Source organism: Lynx canadensis, chromosome B4, assembly GCF_007474595.2.
Source record: "Lynx canadensis isolate LIC74 chromosome B4, mLynCan4.pri.v2, whole genome shotgun sequence".
NCBI lineage: Eukaryota > Metazoa > Chordata > Mammalia > Carnivora > Felidae > Lynx > Lynx canadensis.
The window spans coordinates 70,304,257-70,328,245 of NC_044309.1; the positions used below are offsets into that span (position 1 = coordinate 70,304,257).

Sequence of the window (23,989 nt, forward strand, 5' to 3'; positions counted from 1 at the left end):
AGAAAAAGCCTGTTAATTGGAAATATGGAAGAAAACAAATCAAAGGATTTAAAGATTATTTCTGGGGCAGGAAACACTGTACCAGGAGATAATTTTTAATCAACATTTTAGCACCATATCTTAACTATGTACACGTCACATCAATAAGACTATTCAAAACTATAATCAGTGATATTTGGCTCATTAATGGAGATTAAGGGCAAACTGGAGAGTTGTTTCTAAAGGTATGTTCTAGAGCTCTAGATCCACCCTGTTGGGGACACTAGTAGGTACTTTATAAATACATGGAAGGCATACTTCTTGATTTACTTGTGATATGAAGTTGAGAGACTTATTTAAAAGTCAGATATGAGATTTAAATTAATAAACTAAAAAAACCCCTCAGATATGAGAATTAAAGAGTAAATGAATTGAGGCTATTAGGGAAGAAATAAAAGTACATCTTGGCTTAAAAATATTTACTGCTAAGGAGAAAATGATTAAGACAATCATCACATGTGATACATATAGGTTTATACTGATGTAGGATTGGTATAAGAAAACTGGGGGACTACTAAAAACAAATTTGAGGGATACCTGGGTGGCTCAGTCAGTTAAGTGTCAAACTCGATTTCAGCTCGGGTTATGATTGCAGGGGCATGGAATCAAGCCCCACAGCAGGCTCCTCACTAAGCATGGAGCCTGCTTAATGTTCTCCTCGCTCTCTTTTCTCTCTCCTCTCTCCTTCCCTCCCTCCCTCTTCTTCTCCCCTCACTCTTGCTAAAATAAAACAAATTTGATGCAATACTGAATATATTGGGTGCAGCATTCACACCAAGGGGGGCATTATTCTTTACAGCTATTCCTTACAGTTGACCATTTTGCTAACAAATTCTAAATGCCAGATTTTGAGAGTAATAACAAAGGAGACCGGGATGGTTAAATAGATACATTTAACCAGGAGAACAGATGAATGGTTGTCTTCAAATATTTGTCCTGTGGAGGAGGACTTTAATACATTCTTACTTCAGTGTGCAGAAGGAATTACAGGTGAATATTTCATATATATCAGTCAGCTCAAAATGAAGACCAATCATACTTTTCCTGTGCTGTGTGGTATGGTCTCCAATGTAAAGATTCGCTAGACATGAAAACTACGTATACTTCAGTTGAGAAAATTGTTGAATTTATGCTTCGTGTAGAAGGATAAAAAAATTGGAATTCTCTCCTAATTTTAAAGATGTGATACCAAAAAAAAAAAAAAAAGAGAATCCAGCGGTTTTCAAATATTTTAAGAATCACAATTTAACTCTTTAGATATGTATGTAATGGATTGATAAAAAGTCTATTATTTGCTCAAATGAGAAGATGCAAACTTCATACCTGAATTATTGGGCATCTTATTACTGAGCATCTTTGATAAGAAGAATATGCCATTCTTTAGTTCTCAAGAATTATTAAATAAATCTGGTTTATATTGCCTTTTACTATGACATCAATTACCTGAATGAAATCCTGAAGTTATTCCCAGGCTTCAAAATATCAGTTTCTGAGAAAATAGGCTTCCAAAAAGAATCTGCTTTTTATTATAACCACAAGCTAAGATCTTTCTAATTTCTCTTTTAAGTTCTCTAGCATTTTCCTGAGCATTAAAAATATATGAAAAAACATTTTCCCAATGTATAAGTGAGACTTACAAGTTTTCCCCATGTTTTGACTTAAAAACTATAAAATATTCTCATAGTTGGAAAGTGACAAAAATCTAAATATTTCATAAAATGCAAAAAAATCTCCAAAGCTGTCAATATAAACCATAATCTTAACTGACCTACATTACTGTATCTAAATAAAGGGAATACCTTAATAAAATTGGATATTGGGATGATTTTCATGCATAAATTTATGCATAAATTATTTTCTAGCAAAAATAGCTAGAATTCCTACCAAAATATGCTCACACATTAAAGATGTTGAATTATAATACTAAACCTAAGAACAGAAGCACATTTATGTACTGAACAAGTGAATAAATACTATGTCGAGAAAAACTTGTGAGCAACTGTATATGAAGATCTTTTAAATATGCAATCTGTTTTATCTGAATGAGATAGAGTTGAATTTTGTTCTACAAAAATAACACAGAGGAAAGCTTCATGTAACAGAGCTCTTTCTTCAAGATTTTTGTTGTTGTTCTGCTGCTGTGGGGTGCCCTGTGGATCAACAGAGATAAGGGCCTCTTCCTGGTTTCACCTGAAATTGAGAACTTGCCAATCTCAGCAGAGAGGCTGGCATGGAGGTGGGAGCCCATATGAGCTACTGTGTTTGAGCCTGTTCCCTGACACTTAAGAAATGCCGGGAGTGAGGACGGAGCCATGCCTGATTAATTTCCATATTACTAGACGTGCAAATCTTGCCAAAGCCCAGAAATCAACAGTAAAGAACTTTCCATCAGATGGAAAAATAGGAACTCTCTCTGGTGGCAGAATAGGGAGTCATTTTTTATTAATGTGGGAGTATAAATTTCCTTTTATTCTTTCATTCTCCTAAAAATATATCATTTACACAATATAATTTGCATCTTAATTTACACTATCTTTAATTCTTACCCTATACTTAATGGTCTAATTAATCATACAAAATGGTTTCTGGTTCTACCTATCAATTATATTTGGGTTTAGGATAAAATCTACTGTAACAGAAGAAAACTTTCATAAATAGATGTTTATACCCTGAAAAAAACTACAAGCTAGTAATAGAAATGATACTACTGTGAGTCTTGTTCTGACAATTTTAATAATTGCACCAAAGTTACGTTCCACAGAAATCTAAATGTTTGATACAATATTTTCATTTATGTATATTTTGGAACTAGTGTTGGAACTATAGTATTTGCTGTTAAATAAAATCCCATTAAAAGGAACATTTGTCCCAAAAATAAATGGTAATCATCTCTACCTGTTGTAATGAGCATTGGGTATTGTATGTAAGTGATGAATCACTAAATTTTGTACTTGAAACTCATATTGTATGCTAACTGGAATTTAAATAAAAACTTGAGGAAAAAACAAAAAATATATAGCTAAAAAAAAAGGCATTTATATCTGCCCAACTTTTTAGCCTTCTCTAAAATTCTTACATGACTCATATTTTTATCAGCTCATAAAATGTTTAATTTATAATTCGCATAAAGGCTTATTTCATATTTAGTTTACATAATTAATATATTTAGATTTCAAATCATATTGAAAAGAGCCAAGTAAAACCAATATTTGTCATAAAAGATTTTCAACTTGCTTCAATATCTAGTTTGTTTTCATTGCTTTTTCTTAATCTTGGATTTTTCGTACTCCGTCATTAAAATCATTTCCAGATAGTAAGCAACAGCAGTACGTTTATCAGTATATTGATATATTAGATACTTGTATGCTTTAATAAAATAAAAATGCTACAAAATGTCTACCTTCCAAGTCAAGACACAGGATATTAAGACTTCCAAAGCCTTCCATGTGTGTCTGACAACAGCACCCTTCCCTCCTTTTTTAGGGACAACTGCAACCCCTAGTGTTTATTAATTATATCCTTCCTTTTCTACATAGTTTTAAAATTATGTCTGTTGTACCTGTAAAGTTTCAGACTGGAAAGGGAAACCACTGTATTATGAAATATGAATTATATTATACAAATTAGCCCTTATACAATTGTGGGAGGGGATGAGGAAGGAGAAGTCCAAAAAGGATCAGAAAAACTAACCAACAATATTTGGTATTATTAAGATGTCAGAGCTGGCAGGATGCTAGGCACTTCCAGCTACTAGAAGTACAAAGAGGCTTGGTGGAAAATTCCAAGGAAGGTTATTGGCTCTTGGGGATATTGCTTCATGTGTAATATGCATGTAAATTTCCTCCATATATTCTATAGTCTGGTAACTCACTTCCTTTTAGTGCTGAATAATATTCCATTGCCTGAATATACCACAATTTATCCACTCACCAACTAAAGGAAATTTTTGTTGCTTCCAATTTTTGGCAATTGTAAATAAAGCTACTGTAAACAAAGTATGCTTTTTTAGTCTTTACTAGCTGTAAGATGTAATATCTAATCTCCTGATCCATTCCTATTGTTCTCCACTGTAGCAAGTGCTCTGTAAATATCCCTAACACACAGTAACCACCACGTAAATATCTATTGAATGAATTAAATAGAAATTCCCAAAGATTCTAAATGGAAAAGGCTGATAATATCAAGTGTTGACAAGGATGCAGATAACTAGAATTCTCATTCAACCATCCTCAGAAAATATTTACTAAACCCAAGCATGTGCATACACTAAGATTCAACTCCCGTCTACATATCGAACAGGTCTGCATACATGTCGGCCAAAAACACAGGCGAGAAATGTTAACAGCATTATTTGTAAGTCTCAAATTTAAAACAACTCTAAATGCTTACCAGCTGGATAACCATATAAATCATATTCGTATGTCAAACAATTGTATATTCATACTAGATTGCAATGACAAATCACAATTACAACATGAATCTCAATTTTGTGACTCTCAATTTATCCAAGTTCTATTCATGTAAGGTTCAAAGGCAGACAAACTTATCTATGATATTTCATGTCTGAATACAGGTTACCCTCATGGGGGGGGCAGTGACTACAATAGGGTATATGGGGAATTTCTAGGGAGTGGATATTGATTTGGGTGCTGACTACACAGGTGCATTCACTTTGGAAAATTCATCGAACTGGATCTTTAAAATTTTGCTGGATAGGGGTGCCTGGGTGGCTCAGTCGGTTAAGCATCTGACTTCGGCTCAGGTCATGATCATGCAGTCCCTGAGTTTGAGCCCCGTGTCAGGTTCTGTGCTGACAACTCAAGGCCTGGAGCAGCTTTGGATTCTGTGTCTCCCTCTCTGCCCCTCCCCTGCTCGCACTCTCTCAAAAATAAATATTAAAAAAAATTAAAATTTTGCTGGATGTCACATTTCCATAAAAGTTTACTTAAAAAAACCCTAGTCCAAATTGATTTCTCTTATACTAGAGTATAACTTGCTTTAGATCTTATTTCAGATTGTTCAATGTGTTATTAGCCTTATACAGTATTAGAGTTTTTAGCTCTTGAAGTAAAAGAATTATTGGGTAAGTGATATTAAGCAAAATACATCAAGTATTTAGGTAATGGGCCTGAATGACAGCCACCTTACCTATTGTTCCATTTAACTCTAAAAACCGTTTTTTGGTAGTCACTGTTTTTATGCCAAGAAAATTAAATCTCGTTTCTTGACATGTTAACTTGCCATAGCACACGCAGTGAATTCATAGGAGTCTTGATCCAAACCTAGACATTCTACCACCACAATGGTACTCCATACCACAAGATGTACGATAAACTTAATATGTAAATTGCAGAAGGCCTGAGATTAATGACCTCTCTCCAAACTCTTCTGGTAAAAGAAAGTTTACATTTCTCTTGGTGAAGTCAAGAATATATTCCCTTATGTAAGACTAATACAAAACCAGCTTATGCATCATCAAATGCACCATCAATCTGCAGTTTGTAACCCTAGGGCTCTCAAAGTAACTTCTCGACTGAGAAGACTTGATGGACTTTTCTCTTTATTCTCTGGACAATAAATTTCTTCACAGGATGTTCTCTTGTGTATCTGTTCCTTCCATCCTCCAAATGCCATCTCACCTTTTGACCAAAAATAGTCCCATCAATACCTCTACTGGCTCTTCCTCACAACTTGAATGTTGTAACTATACATATGTAAATAACTGAATGGTCCCTAAATCATCACCCTTAAAAAGATCCACCTCTTGGACTTCCCATCTCCAACCTGTCTTATTTTCAATGTGCTTATATTTTATGATGAGGATTGTCTGATAATCTTCCTAGAACACAGCTTTCACACCCACTCCAAAAAATTCAATGATTTAATATATTTACAGAATTTTTAAATTTTTAAAAATCTCAAACATGATCCCTATTGATCCTCCATGATAGAATCTCAAGTCATTTTTTTTTCAAGGTTTAAACGCCATTTAGTTCACAGTGTAGTATTAGTTTCATGTGCACAATTTAGTGATTCAACACTTGCATACAACACCCAGTGCTCATCCCAAGTGCCCTCCTTAATCCCCATCACCTATTTAACCCATCTCCCCACCCACCTCCCCTCAGGTAACCATCAGTTTGTTCTGTGAGTCCATTTCTTGGTTTGCCTCTTTTCCCCCTACCCCACATTAATATTTCTTAAATTCCACATAGAAGTGAAATCACATGGTATTGGTCTTTGATTGCCCAAGTCATATTTCCAACCCTCCTCTCTGAAGTGAGCCACTGTTTCTGGTGTCTGGCATTGCTAAGGAATGGTCTCCTACCCAAGTTCTACCCGTCAAGGCCAATGCCTGCAACTGAAAGTATACTCCCTGACTTCCCCTAACATGTTTCTGCCTTATTTGGGTGGTTTTTTTTGTTGTTGTTGTTTTTTGCATGAACTGTGAGAGTCCCTTGAGAAGATATTATCTTTAGTTTTCTACAATTCCTAACCTAGTGCCTGATACAGCCTTTTAATGATCTTGAATGGATAGAGGATTTTTTTTTTTTTTGGCAGTTCAGTGGCACCCATTCCCTTCATAGTTACTTCCACAATCTGAGTTTCCCTGGGTCACTACTGCAAAATAAAAACCCACGAAAATAAAAATTCAGGACAGTCTTAGAAGATCACTTTAGAACTTCGTTAACAACTGGTAGAACTTATATGGGCTACCAGAAACTTTGCAGTATTTCAGCTCTCATAAATATATATCATGATGTAGGAGACTTAGTACAAAGGTCCCATTACAATATGATGTGATAAAGTACCTTCTTAAACACATCCTACTAGATTTAGGGTTGAGGCAAATTGGTGCAGGAGCTTAAGAATAATCTTGGGGATGGGAGAGGGAGTACAACCAGGAAACAGATGGTTTCTATGGAAATAAAGGTAACTCCAATCTGCTGTAATTAGGAAGTTTTAGGGAGGTTACTCAACTTTAGATAGTCATAGATTTCTATGAGGCATGAAGTCTTTTACAAGTCTGAGGTGGCAAGGTGATTCAACGGAGCACCAACAAAATTTCTTACAATTTGTTTATATTTGTTTGCCAACCTGACATGTAACCTACTTTAGGTATCCTGATGGATCTCTCTGCCATTCTGCTTTGGGTACCACCTGCAGTTCATACCTGCCCACTCAAGATGATAAGTGGATTATATGTATAGAGCCAACACTCAGTCATGACAAACCTTTTAGGCCCACAGAGTTTTGCTGGCTGTGTTCAAATTAGTAATTCATCTTTACGAGCCCCTTTGATAATCCATTACAAAAAGGCTTGTTCCAAATTTTTCTATAATGAGTGTAATACCTACTACTTTAAAAAACAGACCCATAATTTTTCCTTTAGACACCTAAGAATGGAAGAAAGAGCAATGGTTTTTGGAAGTTTCTTCTTCTTAGAACTTTTTTAAACATTTGAAGTGTTTCTAGTATTATGTGATTTGTTACCATAAATATGTCAACTATCAAATTTTTCAAATTTTTAAAGTTTTCAAGCAAAATTTTCTGATCTGTTCAAATGGCATCCAAATCTTTTGAAGTTTGAGTTTTAACACTATTTGGTAAAGCAAAAATACAAAGTTACAAAACACCACAAGAATCATCCAATTAAAAATGGGCAGAGCACCTGAAGAGACATTCTTCCCAAGATGACCAACAGGCACATGAAACAATGTTCAATATCGCTTATCAGGGAAATCAGATCAAAACCACAAGGAGATGTCACCTTACACTTCTCTTTTTAATACAAGTCTTTTGGTAAGTGTTGGCTCAGGCATGGAGAAAAAGGAACCCTTGTAAACTGATGCAGCCACCGTAGAAAATAGTATGGAGGGTCCTTGAGAGATTAAAATAGAACCACCATAAGATCTGGTTATTCCACTATTGATAATTGTTCCCTCCAAAATGAAAATATTAATTCAAAAAGCTATATGCATCCTTATGTCTATTGAAGCATCTACAACAACCAATACATAGAAGCTACCTAAGTGTCCATTGATGGATAAAGATGTGGTACATACACACAATGGAATATCACTCTGCCATAAAAAGGGTAAGATCTTGCCATTTGTGACAACATGGAGGGATCTAGAAGGTATCATGCTAAGCCAAAGAAGTCAAGGGCAAATGTTATCATACTTATATGTGGAATCTTAAAAGCAAAACTACTAAGCAGAAACAAACCCATAAATACAGAGGGCAAACCATGACTGCCTGAGGGGAAAGAGGCAAAATGGGTGAAAGGAAGTAGTGGGTATTGGCTTCCAATTATGGAATGAAGAAGTCCCTCAGATAAGCAATACAGTCAATAGCGTTATAATAGCACTGTATGTGACAGGTCATAGCCACACTTGTGGTGAGCACAGCACAGTATAGAGCTGTAGAATCATGGTAGTGTACTCCTGAACCAATACCCTGTGTCCACTCTACTGAAATAAAGCAAAATTACAAACTTGAAAAATATAGAATTCATTCTAGTACTTTTCAAGAGCTGAAAGACATTATAGAAAGTGAAAATTTGTTACAATTTTTTTTGTATAATCGGTAATTATACTTAAAGTCAGTTACTAATATACAACAGAAACACCCAGTGATAAACTTTTTTCTGTAAGAAGGTATGTATTTCCATGAAATAATTTTTTCAGCTATGGAAGCTACGGAAGTCACATATTGGGATAAACCAGAGTTTTGAACTTCTGTAACAGTGTTGAACCAAGATTTTCAAAACTAATGAAACACCATCCTACTTTTTTATTTTGAGCTAGCACAAGCAGGGAAGAGGCAGAGAGAGAAGGAGACAGAGAATCTCAAGAAGGCTCCATGCTGCCAAAGCAGAGCCCAGTGTGGGGCTGGAACCCACAAAGCCACAAGATCATGACCTGAGCTGAAACCAAGTCAGATGCTTAACTGAGCCAGCCAGTACTCCCTTAAAGTTTTTTTTTTAATTCCAGTCTCATTAACAAAGTGTTACATTCATTTCAGGGATACAATAGAGTGATTCAACAATTCCATACTTCATCCAGGGCTCATCACAAGTGCACTCCTTAATCCCCATTATCCTACCCCTTTTTAAAAATGAAATTACTCCTGAGGCGCCTGGGTGGCTCAGTCAGTTAAGCATCCAGCTTCGGCTCAGGTCATGATCTCCCAAGTCCGTGAGTTCAAGCCCCACGTTGGGCTCTGTGCTGACAGCTCAGAGACTGAAGTCTGCTTCAGATTCTGTGTCTCCCTCTCTCTTTGCCCCTTCCCCACTCCCCCCCCCCAAAAAAAAATAAACATTAAGAAAATATGCATCTAAAGAAATAAAAATGAGATTACTCTAACAGTTTTATAGATTTGTAATGTATTTGAGAAATGTTACCTATGATCAAAATAGAAAACAGTCTAGAAAATGTCAGAGAGACTCTTTACAACATTAATGTCAAAACCTTTGTTGTTCCTGTGATTATATAGGAACTAAAATGGTTTTCTCAAACTACTGAAAGTTGACAAATACAATTAGGGTACCTAATTGCACTAATATTAACAATGCCTATATATCCTACATAAACAGAATCAGAGTACAGAGATATTGTAGAGTACTGAGAGTATGTTCTTATAAAACATCTAAAAATCTATTTCCAGAGATTCTTAACCATTCCAACCATTATGTCTGGGAATACAGAATTATCAACACATGTCCATTTTAATATAGATGTGTAAAGAAAAACAGAATATCACCATTTCATGGTTTTTTTTAGAGTTAACATTCTAACTTCATTCAGTATAAAACACAAGTCTCTTATGATCTCATCAGTATATATCTACTTAAATTTTTTCTAGGTTTTCCATTTTAAACTTACAAGGCCCATTTGTGTCTCCAAGATTATCTTCATACCATCCTCTATCTTGGCGCATGCTCTCCCTTTTGGTGAGGCATGAAAGCCACCTACATCAAGGAGGCAGATGCCCAAATTATGCAAAAACAATTCTCACATAGGGACTTAGGACACCACGCATTTCTTGCCAGGCTATAATGAAATATATCCTACTAGTTAGGCTTTCTAGAAAAATCTGTCAAAATTATGTTCTCAAGTACAATCCTCATCACTAATTATTGGATAATTACAGTGTATTAAGGTCCCAGTATTATGAGTCTGCAATATTATAAATCACATAGTTACTGAAATGAAAGAGGAATCCAATTCTGCATTCTGACCATTTGTTTATGTAGTACATTCATCACTAAACTGAAAACTTCTTGTATGCAGGGATTGTGCCTGATTTATCTCGTGCCCAGTGTCTAACCTGTAGGGGATGCACATTACCTTGGTGACAGCCCATGATGTATAGTAGAAAGATATAGCAACAAATGGAAACAGTTTAATACTTCCTGATAAAGTATGTTCAACTATAACATGGAATAAAATAGGTTTCCAGCTTTTTACTACGGTTATTTAGATCTTTTCCAAATATAAGAAAATAAATTACTATAGTTTTACGGAATTCTCCACTCCACAAAGAATTGACAGTTTCTTGAACCATTTCCCAACACATTACCTTTCCCCTGGCTGCTGCTGGCCTTAGGGAGAGGCAGTAACAAGTTTCTTTCATCCAGAGTGAGAGCCCCAGAGGAAGAAGCCTCCCAATCCCTGCCCTGAGACCCTCAACGTTCTTTTGTTACAGGAGACTGTGAACTTGACAGTACAGATTTACTAGGTATATGCTGGTACCACATGCTCATTGCTAAAAGTGCTTCTCTTGGTTGCATTCTCTGTCACATTAGAGATTACAGATACAAGCCTCTGTATACATTTAAAAAAAGAAACACTTTGGGAGAAAGTCCTAGAATCTAGAAGATTCAAACATCAAGCTGTCTTTTTTTAATGAGTTGTCTCGTGGGAGTGCCTGGGTGGCTCAGTCGGTTGAGTGTCTGACTTCAGCTCAGGTCATGATCTCACAGCTCTGTGAGTTCAAGCCCCGCATTAGGCTCTGTGCTGACAGTTCGGAGCCTGGAGCCTGCTTCCCATTCTGTGTCTCCCTCTCTCTCTGCCCCTAACCCACTTGCATTCTGCCTCTGTCTCTCTCAAAAATAAACATTAAAAAAAATTTTTTTTAATGAGTTGTCTCGTTTTTGGAGGAAAAAACAATTCTTAACAAAAAGACAAAAAATAAGTTCTTTAGTTCTGTTGGATCATTAACCCTAGAACACAATGGGATGCCTATTTTCTTACCAAACATGACTTCATTTTATGTAGAGAATAAAAGCATTCTAGGAAAATGAACCCGTTAAAAGAGATAATGGGAAAATAAGTTATTATGAATTTACTTAAAGGGCACTTGCTAGAACAGTTTGACTACATATGTAACATTAATAGACATGCAACAGAAGAGAAAAACAAAACTTTTACTCACCTTTTAAGGACCATCTTGGTCATGAGCACATCTATTTTTTACTAAATAATGTGACACCATAAATTTTTATTGTTTATAATATATAGAAATATAAAAACTTCTAGTATTTAAAACTGATAGCTTAACAATAGATCTTGTTTTTAAAATGCCAATGTTAGTTTCTAACAGATTTAAAATATTAATAGCTTAAAACTCAAATTATTAACACCATGTACTATTCAACAATTAAATGTTTAATAAGAAATTAATGATTTGTTAATTTAAGAAAAACAGCACCAAGAGAAAAGAGGCTTTCATTACAATACAGGATCTATTCAGAGACTTAAAACATTTCAGGTATTGATCCAAGTAGTAAAAATACAACATACATACGAATTATGCAAAGCACAAAGCCACAACACATGTCATTAATAAACAAGGGTTAAAATAGAATCATTTCACATGGACTAATCACAAAAATAGTCATTAAATTAACAGACATATGTTAAGATTTATTTCTTTAATCATGCTCATAAATTACAAGATTTTCCACAAGATGGAGCAAATCTAAATGTGTATTTACAACTTTCTTCCTAGTCACATTTAAATGATTTAACACTTTACAATTTTACTTTAAAATGAAACGTTTGAGATTTCATGTCATTCCTGTATGTATATGTATACATATACACACACATTTGTAATTTTCTAACCTAATGTATAGGATCTGCTGAAATTAAAGTTACCCTTGAAAGAACATTAACCTGATATGTTAATAAGAGGTATTCTGAAGTTTGGCTAATATGTAGCAACACAAAGAGGTAAAAGGTTATATCTAGTTCTAACAACAACAACAAAAACCATTTCAGATCCCTTAAACTCTTTTAATATAAAAGGCTAATTTAAGGAATAAAATTCTTCATATAATAAAAGAAATCCAGGCACTTTAATATGTGTGTACTTTATACCTATAAAAAGTGAATAAATAAGTTTGTAAAAACTCTGATATAAACATTGTGATTTAAAAATTTTCATCTTCAATTTCTGAGAAAAAGACACTACGATTCCTCACTAGTGCAGAGTCTGAATTATTCAGTGAGATCCTTTTGGAATAGACACGCAGTAATGAAGAACTGTGTACTTCTGTGTTACTTTTTTGTAACTGGGTATTTTCTTGGTTATTGGTTTTTGTGAGGCTGAAAAAGTTATCCATGCACACAACCTTACTGAACATTCAGGTTTCTCACTTACAATTTACATACAAAAAGAGCATGACACAAATATATCGGAATACAGTATTAGATGACTTCCAACACAATATATAAACATTGTGTGATACTGTATACCTTAGACTTACACAACGTTCTATGCCAATTGTATCTCAAAGCTGGAAAGAAATTGTGTAAATACGATACCGAGTATGTAGAGAAGGCTGACAAACCTCGTAGGAGGTTTTAAAATACTGAAGAATGAAAAACACTGAAAACTGACCCCAAATGAGTATTTATAATTCTAATAGTCTATAACTTTCAGTATTTTATGCTAAATTTAAAAAGCATTATGTTTATTACATAGAGCAGGCATCAGCAAACTTTTCCCAAAAGGGGCCAAACAGTAAATATTTCAGGCTTTAAGAGCCAGTCTCTATTACAATAACTGTAGTACCAAAAGCAGCCATGGGTAATACTTTGAAAACAAAAAAGTGTGGATGACTGTTCCTATAAAACTTATTTACAAAAATAGGCAATAGGCCAGATTTGATCTATGGGCCATAGTCTGCTGACCCCTCAAACAAAAAATGTCACTGAAACAATTTTAGGTACTTCGGAAATAAATGCCATTACAATTTAACCCTCTAAGTGGTTAGGAGTCTGCTTTCCGAATTGGGACAAAACTCCAAGAAACAATCCATAGCCTTATTAAGAACTAGGCTTGTAATGTCAAAAAAATGAAGGACACCATAACAGATCTAGTAAAGAGAAGGTGAATTTCCACTAAGATAGTTGACCTAAAAAGGTATCTTTTTATAGTGAGTTCCTATATTATTTCAAATCTCTCCAACTAGACTATAAAACTCCATAGGAGTAAGAAATCGGTCTTGATTTCTGTTACACTACCTGGATATAGATGGTCAATATTTTACTAAGTAAATATGTGAATGCCTTCTATGGCAAAATAGGTTTACGTTAGTTCCAACAAAGTGATGCAGCAGTTTAAGATCCTCCTATAATGTTAAACTTTCCTGTCGTTTTCCATCAGTCACACTGACTACAGAGAGGCATTTCAGCCTGAACTAGAACTTGACCTACTCTTCTAATAGGAATTGGAACTTTTGTTCATATCACATTGTAAAGCTTTGACTTGGGGAAAGCAAACCAAGTGCAGACATCAGGGTTGGATCATAAAGCCAGAGTTATAATTATTTTCCAAGTAAAGAACTGTAGAGCTTTATAGAGACAGACTCACAACAGTTCTTCAGTTGGAAAAAGTATACTTGATTGTTCATGATTTAAAATATGAAAGGTGACCAAAATGTTCATTTCAACATATTTATATATTAATTATTCTTCAAAGCCTGGATATTTGAAATATACTTAAATAAACCAGTCATGAACAATACTTATGAATTTTGTCTATGGCTTCAAAAAAAAAAAATAAATTAAAACATCCCCAAAACGTAACTCCACACAGTGGAAGATTCATATAAATTACTATACAAATATTTTTCTGTGATGTATGTAACAAACTTTAACAATTCACTTTAAATTTCTCTTTTAATATTTTCACATTTCCAAACAAAATACTAAGTTTAACAATGATAAAAAAAAGACAGTTTTAAAGAATGTTATTTGCTTTTGGATCAGTTACTAGACATTGACAGACAAAAGCCACGTACAGTTATACACTTAAACAAGACACAGCCTTAATTTGCCATTGTAACAAGCACAATGTTAACATTATTTACAAATGTATACAGTGAAACAATTATAATTAGAGGACAAGCCAAAGATGTACTGGAGGAAAATATGTCCATTAGAATAGTGCTATGGTTCAAAATTCACTTGTAAAAAAATAAATACATCTAAGATTATATATATTACATTACTTGAAACTGAATGGATTCTTCTTCCAAACTATCAAATTTAGTAACATAAGCCAAGATGGCCAGTGATCTGCTTAAAAAATAAGATAGAGTGTGCACCACAATGTATAAAGAAATTAAGGTAAAAGGGTCACAGTAAAACACAACAAAATGGACAAAAATAAGAACACTATCGTACCGACTTCCATGGTCCCCGATGCCATGATACGTCACCAGGGCAAGCATGCACATGACACTGCACCACACTAGGTGGCTTGCTTAAGATCTCACAGTTTTGCTCTTGTGACATTTGGCCATTGGGAAACTGACATATTACGAATCTTGATTTTATTCCTCCTCCACATGTTTGTGTACACTAAAAATAAGAAAATTCAAAACTATGTGGTTTGAAAGACAGTATTATATTGCTTAATTCACTGTTTCATACCTAAGTCGTAATGCTAGAGTTTTCTTCCTGAGTAAAAAAGTGTTAGTTCTATAATTAAAAAACTAGACAAAATTTTGAGAATTATACCATAAGATGTTGCATTAAGATATTAAGGGTCTATAAGGTAGACAAGTCAAATAAAACTGATTTAATAATTAACTACATAATTCATGGTAGCCTATCAATAGATACCTGGCTAGCCATGAAAGCTAATAAGATCTAAATTTGTAAACAGGGAAAGATGTTCAGTACGTGCTACATGACAACAGCAGGGGGCAAAGAAGCCCATGTAATAGGATTCTATTTGTGGAACCCACGCAAGAAGAAAAGTCTGGAAGGAAATGTATCAAAATTAAAAGTTCTCATCTCTTCATAATTTCTCATATCGTTTGAGTTTTTACAATGAGCATGCCTAAAGTCAGGAGTAAAAATATCATTTTCATTTTGGAAATGGTAAAACAACTTTTTAAAATGTTCTCGATATTGGCACCTGTTCAGAAATGTATCTTTAATCAATGATTTCCAAATACTCTGGGAAAATATATACTAAAACCCATTAAAAATATTTGACTAGGTGGTTTATTTTGTTCATCTAAAGCCAATATAAGTCTTATTCTTTTTCATGCATAATATAGGTGGAATTAGTATTCATTACAATGGCTTTAAAAATTATTCTTCCTATCTCCAGTGTCTAGAAGAATGCCAGCACATGAAGTGCTTGACAACTGACCACCTTCTGCTCAGAAAATTCACTAAATGAATGGCTCAGTAATAACACACGAGCATGGCCAATGTAGCAATCTAATTTTCTATCTTTAGATCAACCATATTTTCTAAGAAAACAATAATATACTAGTTTTAGAAAGGTATTAGTTTCAGACATACTGGCATGCATAGGAGATTCTGTTAAAAAATCTGGACTAGTTTGCTATTGCAAATGAGTGATTTAGTCTATTAGAAGAACTTGATTTTACTAAAAATAAATCTTTCTGTATAGTATAGTGAAGTTATATCATCCAACAGGAACAGGGTGAAGTACTCAACTTTCAGTCTTCAGAGATGTTATCATCTCTGCAAGTTTAGAAAATGGGACTTACTTCTCCCCAGCTTCCAAAGTTCCACCGCGGACAAGGTCCTGAATCGCAGCGCTTGGACTCTGGGGGCCTCGCGGCTGCATCGCAGTAACTGGCACTCCGTCCGTTTTCATCCTGGCAGACCACGACTCTGTGCTGCACGCCTCCCGCACAGCTACTGGAGCACTGACAAGGAGGACACACACACACACCGGAGACACCGCAGCGTCAAATTACACGGTGAAAAGGCATCGGCATTCTGACTCTCCATTCTAAAATCCCCATCACTGGGACAATCTCAATCGAGAAACTCTGCCAGAAACATGAGCGTACTTGAATTTGTCGATGAAAAGGTACAACAGTAAAGCTGGCAAGAGCAAATTCACCCCGTTCCTGGGTGTGAAGTAAAAAGGAATTAAAGTTTTAAGATCTCACTAGGAAGGAATTTAAAAAAAAAAAAGAAAAAGATTAAGTCTCTCAGCTTTGATATTGCTATTTTTTTGTCTCCTAAGTTTTATGTAAAATAGGAGCTATAATTGCCTTTTGTGGTTTCATGATTTTATACCAGCTTACTGCACTCTTCACGTAATTTCTAGGTTTGATTTTTCTTCAGTCTTAACCTATTAGAACCTTCTTTTTATTATAATGCACTCCAACCAGATTGTTTTTAAGTGCATTCTTCTGTAATCATAATATCGCATTAGTGTATAATTCAATAAGAACTCTGGGGATTTGTAATTTGCATCAAAAATCGCTTAATCCTTTTACAATTTAAACTATTGATCTTCAGATAAATTTAGCATTAAAAGTATTTGATGTCATTACATACCTATCTGTTAAAAGGCTATAACAAAATTACAGAATTAATATAACTCAATAGAGACGGCTTACTGATCCCCACGGTCCTGTTCTCCATTGATTTCCGCTGATTGACAGATGGACCCTCTGATTTTGATTATCTTCTGGTTTGTGAGTTAATGGAAAATTCCTGCCTGGAAAATGGCTTGGCTGCTCAGAGGAACTTGGAAAGTGACTGTACATGGGTGGGCAGGCTGCCAGGTTACATTCTTGTTCGATCAAAGGGCGAATTGCAGGGTCACAGTAATTCTCATTAATTGGCTGATGGTAGTTGATGCATAAAACTTGTCGAGTTGTTTTTCCATGGCCACAGGAAGCTGAACACTGATCACAAATTTAGCCAACATTTGTAACGTAGTAAATTATATTATACTAAATATTAATTTTTTTCCTCCTAAAAATACTTACAGGTGACCAATTCCCAGTTTGCCACTCTCCACAAGGGTTAAAACAGACAGATATTTCAGCAGGTCGGGGTAAATGGGCACAATAGGATTCATCTGCTATTCCATCATAAGCATCACGACAGCTTACATAGCGGGCTTGATTACCTCGTCCACAAGACACAGAGCACTTAAAAAAATAAAAGGATTATACCAACAGGTTACATAGTAGCCCTCCCAAGTAGCTTTTGCTCCAACGTCTAAAACATGATGTTTCTTGGAAAAAAATTGTAAACCGAGTCAAGTAGAGTCAGAGCAATGAATCCCCCTGATCAGTTCAGATCATAAATTTCACCAACAAGATATCTGCAGTGAGAACAAGATACTACTTCTTGGGATACTGATTATTATTTGCTAAAAAAGATACAGAAAACATTTCATAAGACAGCTTATTTTAGGGGTGCATGGGTGGCTCAGTCAGTCAAGCATCCAACTTTGGCTCAGGTCATGATCTCAGTCTGTGAGTTCGAGCCCCACATGGGGCTCTTGCTGACAGCTCGGAGCCTGGAGCCAGATTCAGATTCTGTGTTGCCCATTCTCTCTGCCCCTCCCCCACTCATATTCTGTCTCTCTCTCAAAAATAAACAAAAATTTAAAAGTCAGCTTACTGTAAGTAACTTTAAACACCTAACAGAGTCTAAATGATCCCATAAATTATTCAGAGAATACGTGAAGCTTACAAATATAGCTTCTAAGTAAGATTAAAGCAAACCATATACTCCAAAGACATTAACATTTTCAGTCTAGAAAAACATGAAAATGTGGATAGCTTAAATGAAGGCTGATAAAAAGCCTAATTTCACACCTGCTTCATATAAATATTATCATTCCCCTTTTGTGGACTAGAAAACAGACCCAGAAAACTTCCATTTCTTGCCCAGAGACACAGCACTCCCAAAAGATACAGCAGGATTTAGCCATTACATCATTTCAGAACCCCACGCCACTCATCAAACTACCTGAGAAAGAACGCATAACATTCATTTGGCTAACCTAAAGGAACCATTTTGATGTATTATGGAGGCTTTTAGACAAACACTGTACTTCTTAAAGGATTTCACTTACTGGGGTCCAAGAACCATGTCGCCACTGAGCTATCTTTCCCATGGGAATAGCTGGCAATGAAGTGGCCCCAATTTTAGGAATAACTGGGCAAGGCATAACCGAACAGTCCTGTTCAAAAGAAAAATGCATCTCAAAATATCAGTAAGTTCATCACTCTAATTTATGTTAAGTTCTATACTTCATTTCTTCTTCTGCACGTCTAATTTAAAAAGAGCTGCATTACAAGTTAGTGATGCAAAAGTTTTTATTTTTCAGAAGTACAAAGTACTGTCAAGGGCTCCCAGTGGGTAGTATAAATCTGAATTATAAAGTTTGGATCATCCTGTCTGATGGTTGAAAGGAAAGAAGCAAAACTAGCACTAAGCTGAAATATCCTGAATGAACATAGAACACTATTTTCAAGTAGTACAAAACACTTTAGAACTTCATATGCACAATAGACACTATCCGTGTGCATTTCAAAGGAAAATACCTAACAAATGAGTGATTCAGTGGCAGATCAAGTGTAAAAAAAGCTACAAAACTGGCAACACCAAAAAAGATAAATTCTCCAACACACAGGTACACAAACATGTTTTCAAGGGATAGAAGTAGGAAAAAAATACGTATGAAGTAAGTTAAATACATGAATCCTCCTGTAACAAGACTTTTTGTTTACTATCCGCGAAGAGGTGTCCTTTACCTGCCTATCACTTGGGCGACTAGCTCCGTGGCACGCTCTGTCATCTAAGACTGCACTGAGTAGCTCATTGACACATTTAACAGCACGCATCTGATACCCTCGTCCACATGTGGCTGTGCACTGAAAGGATAGAAGCACTTATCAAACGCCATTGTTCAAAAGTTGTATACGTTTTCTTAATATGGTTAATATACTTCCAGATCTTATTAGTGCTTTACACCAGATTCCACACAAAATCAGCAAATGTAATCCATACATATCATTCCATTTAATATAGATAATAAAATATTGAAGTTAAAATGGACAACTGTTCTATCTTTAAAAAGTTATGTAGGGAGGGCTTAGTTGGTTAAACGTATGACTCCTGATTTCGGCTCAGGTCATAACCTCCTGGTTAATGAGTTCGAGCCTTGCATCAGACTCTGAGCTGACAGTGCAGAGCCTGCTTGGGATTCTCTCTCCCTCCTTCTCTCCCTCTTCCTCCCCGACTTGTGCTCTCTCTCAAAATAAACTTAAAAAAAAAATTCTTGGGGCGCCTGGGTGGCACAGTCGGTTAAGCGTCCGACTTCAGCTCAGGTCACGATCTTGCGGTCTGTGAGTTCGAGCCCCGCGTCAGGCTCTGGGCTGATGGCTCAGAGCCTGGAGCCTGCTTCCGATTCTGTGTCTCCTTCTCTCTCTGCCCCTCCCCCCTTCATGCTCTGTCTCTCTCTGTCTCAAAAATAAATAAATGTTAAAAAAAAAAAAATTCTTGAAGATTCCTTCTCAAGAGGAAGATGGCGGCGTAGGAGGACGCTGGGCTCACCGCGCGTCCTGCTGATCACTTAGATTCCACCTACACCTGCCTAAATAACCCAGAAAACCGCCAGAGGATTAGCAGAACGGAGTCACCGGACCCAAGTGCAGACGAGAGGCCCACGGAAGAGGGTAGGAAGGGCGGCGAGGCGGTGCGCGCTCCACGGACTGGCGGGAGGGAGCCGGGGCGGAGGGGCAGCTCGCCAGCCAAGCAGAGCCCCCGAGTCCGGCTTGCAAAAGTGGAGGGGCCTGACGGACTGTGTTCCAACAGCAAGCGCGACTTAGCGTCTGGGAGGTCATAAGTTAACAGCTCTGCTCGGAAAGCGGGAAGGCTGGAGGACAAAGGGAGGGTGAGCTGCGGAGCCCCCGGACGACAGAGCTCAGTTTGGCGGGGAACAAAGGCGCTCGCCAGCGCCATCTCCCCCGCCCATCCCCCAGCCAAAATCCCAAAGGGAACCGGTTCCGGCCAGGGAAATTGCTCGCTCCGCGCAAACACCCAACTCTGTGCTTCTGCGGAGCCAAACCTCCGGCAGCGGATCTGACTCCCTCCTGCTGCCACAGGGCCCCTCCTGAAGTGGATCACCTAAGGAGAAGCGAGCTAAGCCTGCCCCCCCTCCCGCCGTGCACCTTGCCTTCCCACCCCAGCTAATACGCCAGATCCCCAGCATCACAAGCCTGGCAGTGTGCAAGTAGCCCAGACGGGCCACGCCACCCCACAGTGAATCCCGCCCCTAGGAGAGGGGAAGAGAAGGCACACACCAGTCTGACTGTGGCCCCAGCGGTGGGCTGGGGGCAGACATCAGGACTGACTGCGGCCCCGCCCACCAACTCCAGTTATACACCACAGCACAGGGGAAGTGCCCTGCAGGTCCTCACCACACCAGGGACTATCCAAAATGACCAAGCGGAAGAATTCCCCTCAGAAGAATCTCCAGGAAATAACAACAGCTAATGAGCTGATCAAAAAGGATTTAAATAATATAACAGAAAGTGAATTTAGAATAATAGTCATAAAATTAATCGCTGGGCTGGAAAACAGTATACAGGACAGCAGAGAATCTCTTGCTACAGAGATCAAGGGACTAAGGAACAGTCACGAGGAGCTGAAAAACGCTTTAAATGAAATGCAAAACAAAATGGAAACCACCACAACTCGGATGGAAGAGGCAGAGGAGAGAATAGGTGAACTAGAAGATAAAGTTATGGAAAAAGAGGAAGCTGAGAAAAAGAGAGATAAAAAAATCCAGGAGTATGAGGGGAAAATTAGAGAACTAAGTGATACACTAAAAAGAAATAATATACGCATAATTGGTATTCCAGAGGAGGAAGAGAGAGGGAAAGGTGCTGAAGGGGTACTTGAAGAAATCATAGCTGAGAACTTCCCTGAACTGGGGAAGGAAAAAGGCATTGAAATCCAAGAGGCACAGAGAACTCCCTTCAGACGTAACTTGAATCGATCTTCTGCACGACATATCATAGTGAAACTGGCAAAATACAAGGATAAAGAGAAAATTCTGAAAGCAGCAAGGGGTAAACGTGCCCTCACATATAAAGGGAGACCTATAAGACTCGTGACTGATCTCTCTTTTGAAACTTGGCAGGCCAGAAAGAATTGGCACGAGATTTTCAGTGTGCTAGACAGAAAAAATATGCAGCCGAGAATCCTTTATCCAGCAAGTCTGTCATTTAGAATAGAAGGAGAGATAAAGGTCTTCCCAAACAAAAACTGAAGGAATTTGTCACCACTAAACCAGCCCTACAAGAGATCCTAAGGGGGACCCTGTGAGACAAAGTACCAGAGACATCACTACAAGCATAAAACATACAGACATCACAATGACTCTAAACCCGTATCTTTCTATAATAACACTGAATGTAAACGGATTAAATGCGCCAACCAAAAGACATAGGGTATCAGAATGGATAACAAAACAAGACCCATCTATTTGCTGTCTACAAGAGACTCATTTTAGACCTGAGGACACCTTTAGATTCAGAGTGAGGGGATGGAGAACTATTTATCATGCTACTGGAAGCCAAAAGAAAGCTGGAGTAGCCATACTTATATCAGACAAACTAGACTTTAAATTAAAGGCTGTAACAAGAGATGAAGAAGGACATTATATAATAGTTACAGGGTCTATCCATCAGGAAGAGCTAACAATTATAAATGTCTATGCGCCGAATACCGGAGCCCCCAAGTATATAAAACAATTACTCATAAACAGAAGCAACCTTATTGATAAGAATGTGGTAATTGCTGGGGACTTTAACACCCCACTTACAGAAATGGATAGATCATCTAGACACACAGTCAATAAAGAAACAAGGGCCCTGAATGAGACATTGGATCAGATGGACTTGACAGATATATTTAGAACTCTGCATCCCAAAGCAACAGAATATACTTTCTTCTCGAGTGCACATGGAACATTCTCCAAGATAGATCATATACTGGGTCACAAAACAGCCCTTCATAAGTTTACAAGAATTGAAATTATACCATGCATACTTTCAGACCACAATGCTATGAAGCTTGAAATCAACCACAGGAAAAAGTCTGGAAAACCTCCAAAAGCGTGGAGGTTAAAGAACACCCTACTAACGAATGAGTGGGTCAACCAGGCAATTAGAGAAGAAATCAAAAAATATATGGAAACAAACGAAAATGAAAATACAACAATCCAAACGCTTTGGGACGCAGCGAAGGCATTCCTGAGAGGAAAATACATTGCAATCCAGGCCTATCTCAAGAAACAAGAAAAATCCCAAATACAAAATCTAACAGCACACCTAAAGGAACTAGAAGCAGAACAGCAAAGGCAGCCTAAACCCAGCAGAAGAGAAATAATAAAGATCAGAGCAGAAATAAACAATATAGAATCTAAAAAAACTGTAGAGCAGATCAACGAAACCAAGAGTTGGTTTTTTGAAAAAATAAACAAAATTGACAAACCTCTAGCCAGGCTTCTCAAAAAGAAAAGGGAGATGACCCAAATAGATAAAATCATGAATGAAAATGGAATTATTACAACCAATCCCTCAGAGATACAAACAATTATCAGGGAATACTATGAAAAATTATATGCCAACAAATTGGACAACCTGGAAGAAATGGACACATTCCTGAACACCCACACTCTTCCAAAACTCAATCAGGAGGAAATAGAAAGCTTGAACAGACCCATAACCAGCGAAGAAATTGAATCGGTTATCAAAAATCTCCCAACAAATAAGAGTCCAGGACCAGATGGCTTCCCAGGGGAGTTCTACCAGACATTTAAAGCAGAGATAATACCTATCCTTCTCAAGCTATTCCAAGAAATAGAAAGGGAAGGAAAACTTCCAGACTCATTCTATGAAGCCAGTATTACTTTGATTCCTAAACCAGACAGAGACCCAGTCAAAAAAGAGAACTACAGGCCAATATCCCTGATGAATATGGATGCAAAAATTCTCAATAAGATACTAGCAAATCGAATTCAACAGCATATAAAAAGAATTATTCACCATGATCAAGTGGGATTCATTCCTGGGATGCAGGGCTGGTTCAACATTCGCAAATCAATCAACGTGATACATCACATTAACAAAAAAAAAGAGAAGAACCATATGATCCTGTCAATCGATGCAGAAAAGGCCTTTGACAAAATCCAGCACCCTTTCTTAATAAAAACCCTTGAGAAAGTCGGGATAGAAGGAACATACTTAAAGATCATAAAAGCCATTTATGAAAAGCCCACAGCTAACATCATCCTCAACGGGGAAAAACTGAGAGCTTTTTCCCTGAGATCAGGAACACGACAGGGATGCCCACTCTCACCGCTGTTGTTTAACATAGTGCTGGAAGTTCTAGCATCAGCAATCAGACAACAAAAGGAAATCAAAGGCATCCAAATTGGCAAAGATGAAGTCAAGCTTTCGCTTTTTGCAGATGACATGATATTACACATGGAAAATCCGATAGACTCCACCAAAAGTCTGCTAGAACTGATACATGAATTCAGCAAAGTTGCAGGATACAAAATCAATGTCCAGAAATCAGTTGCATTCTTATACACTAACAATGAAGCAACAGAAAGACAAATA

The 23,989-nt window shown here is 36.9% G+C and overlaps 1 protein-coding gene across 1 annotated transcript in view; it reads right to left on the bottom strand.

The window, feature by feature from the left end:
* Positions 1-23,989, bottom strand: part of ADAMTS20 (ADAM metallopeptidase with thrombospondin type 1 motif 20) — a 177,954-nt gene that overhangs the window by 56,877 nt on the left and 97,088 nt on the right. Inside the window, exons 23-28 of the mRNA XM_030322578.1 lie at positions 19,109-19,228; positions 18,427-18,534; positions 17,327-17,491; positions 16,952-17,242; positions 16,085-16,246; positions 14,739-14,915 (exon numbers count right to left, since the gene is read on the bottom strand). Of these exons, the coding sequence (XP_030178438.1) occupies positions 14,739-14,915; positions 16,085-16,246; positions 16,952-17,242; positions 17,327-17,491; positions 18,427-18,534; positions 19,109-19,228 (1,023 nt within the window). The remainder of the gene's footprint in view (positions 1-14,738; positions 14,916-16,084; positions 16,247-16,951; positions 17,243-17,326; positions 17,492-18,426; positions 18,535-19,108; positions 19,229-23,989) is intronic.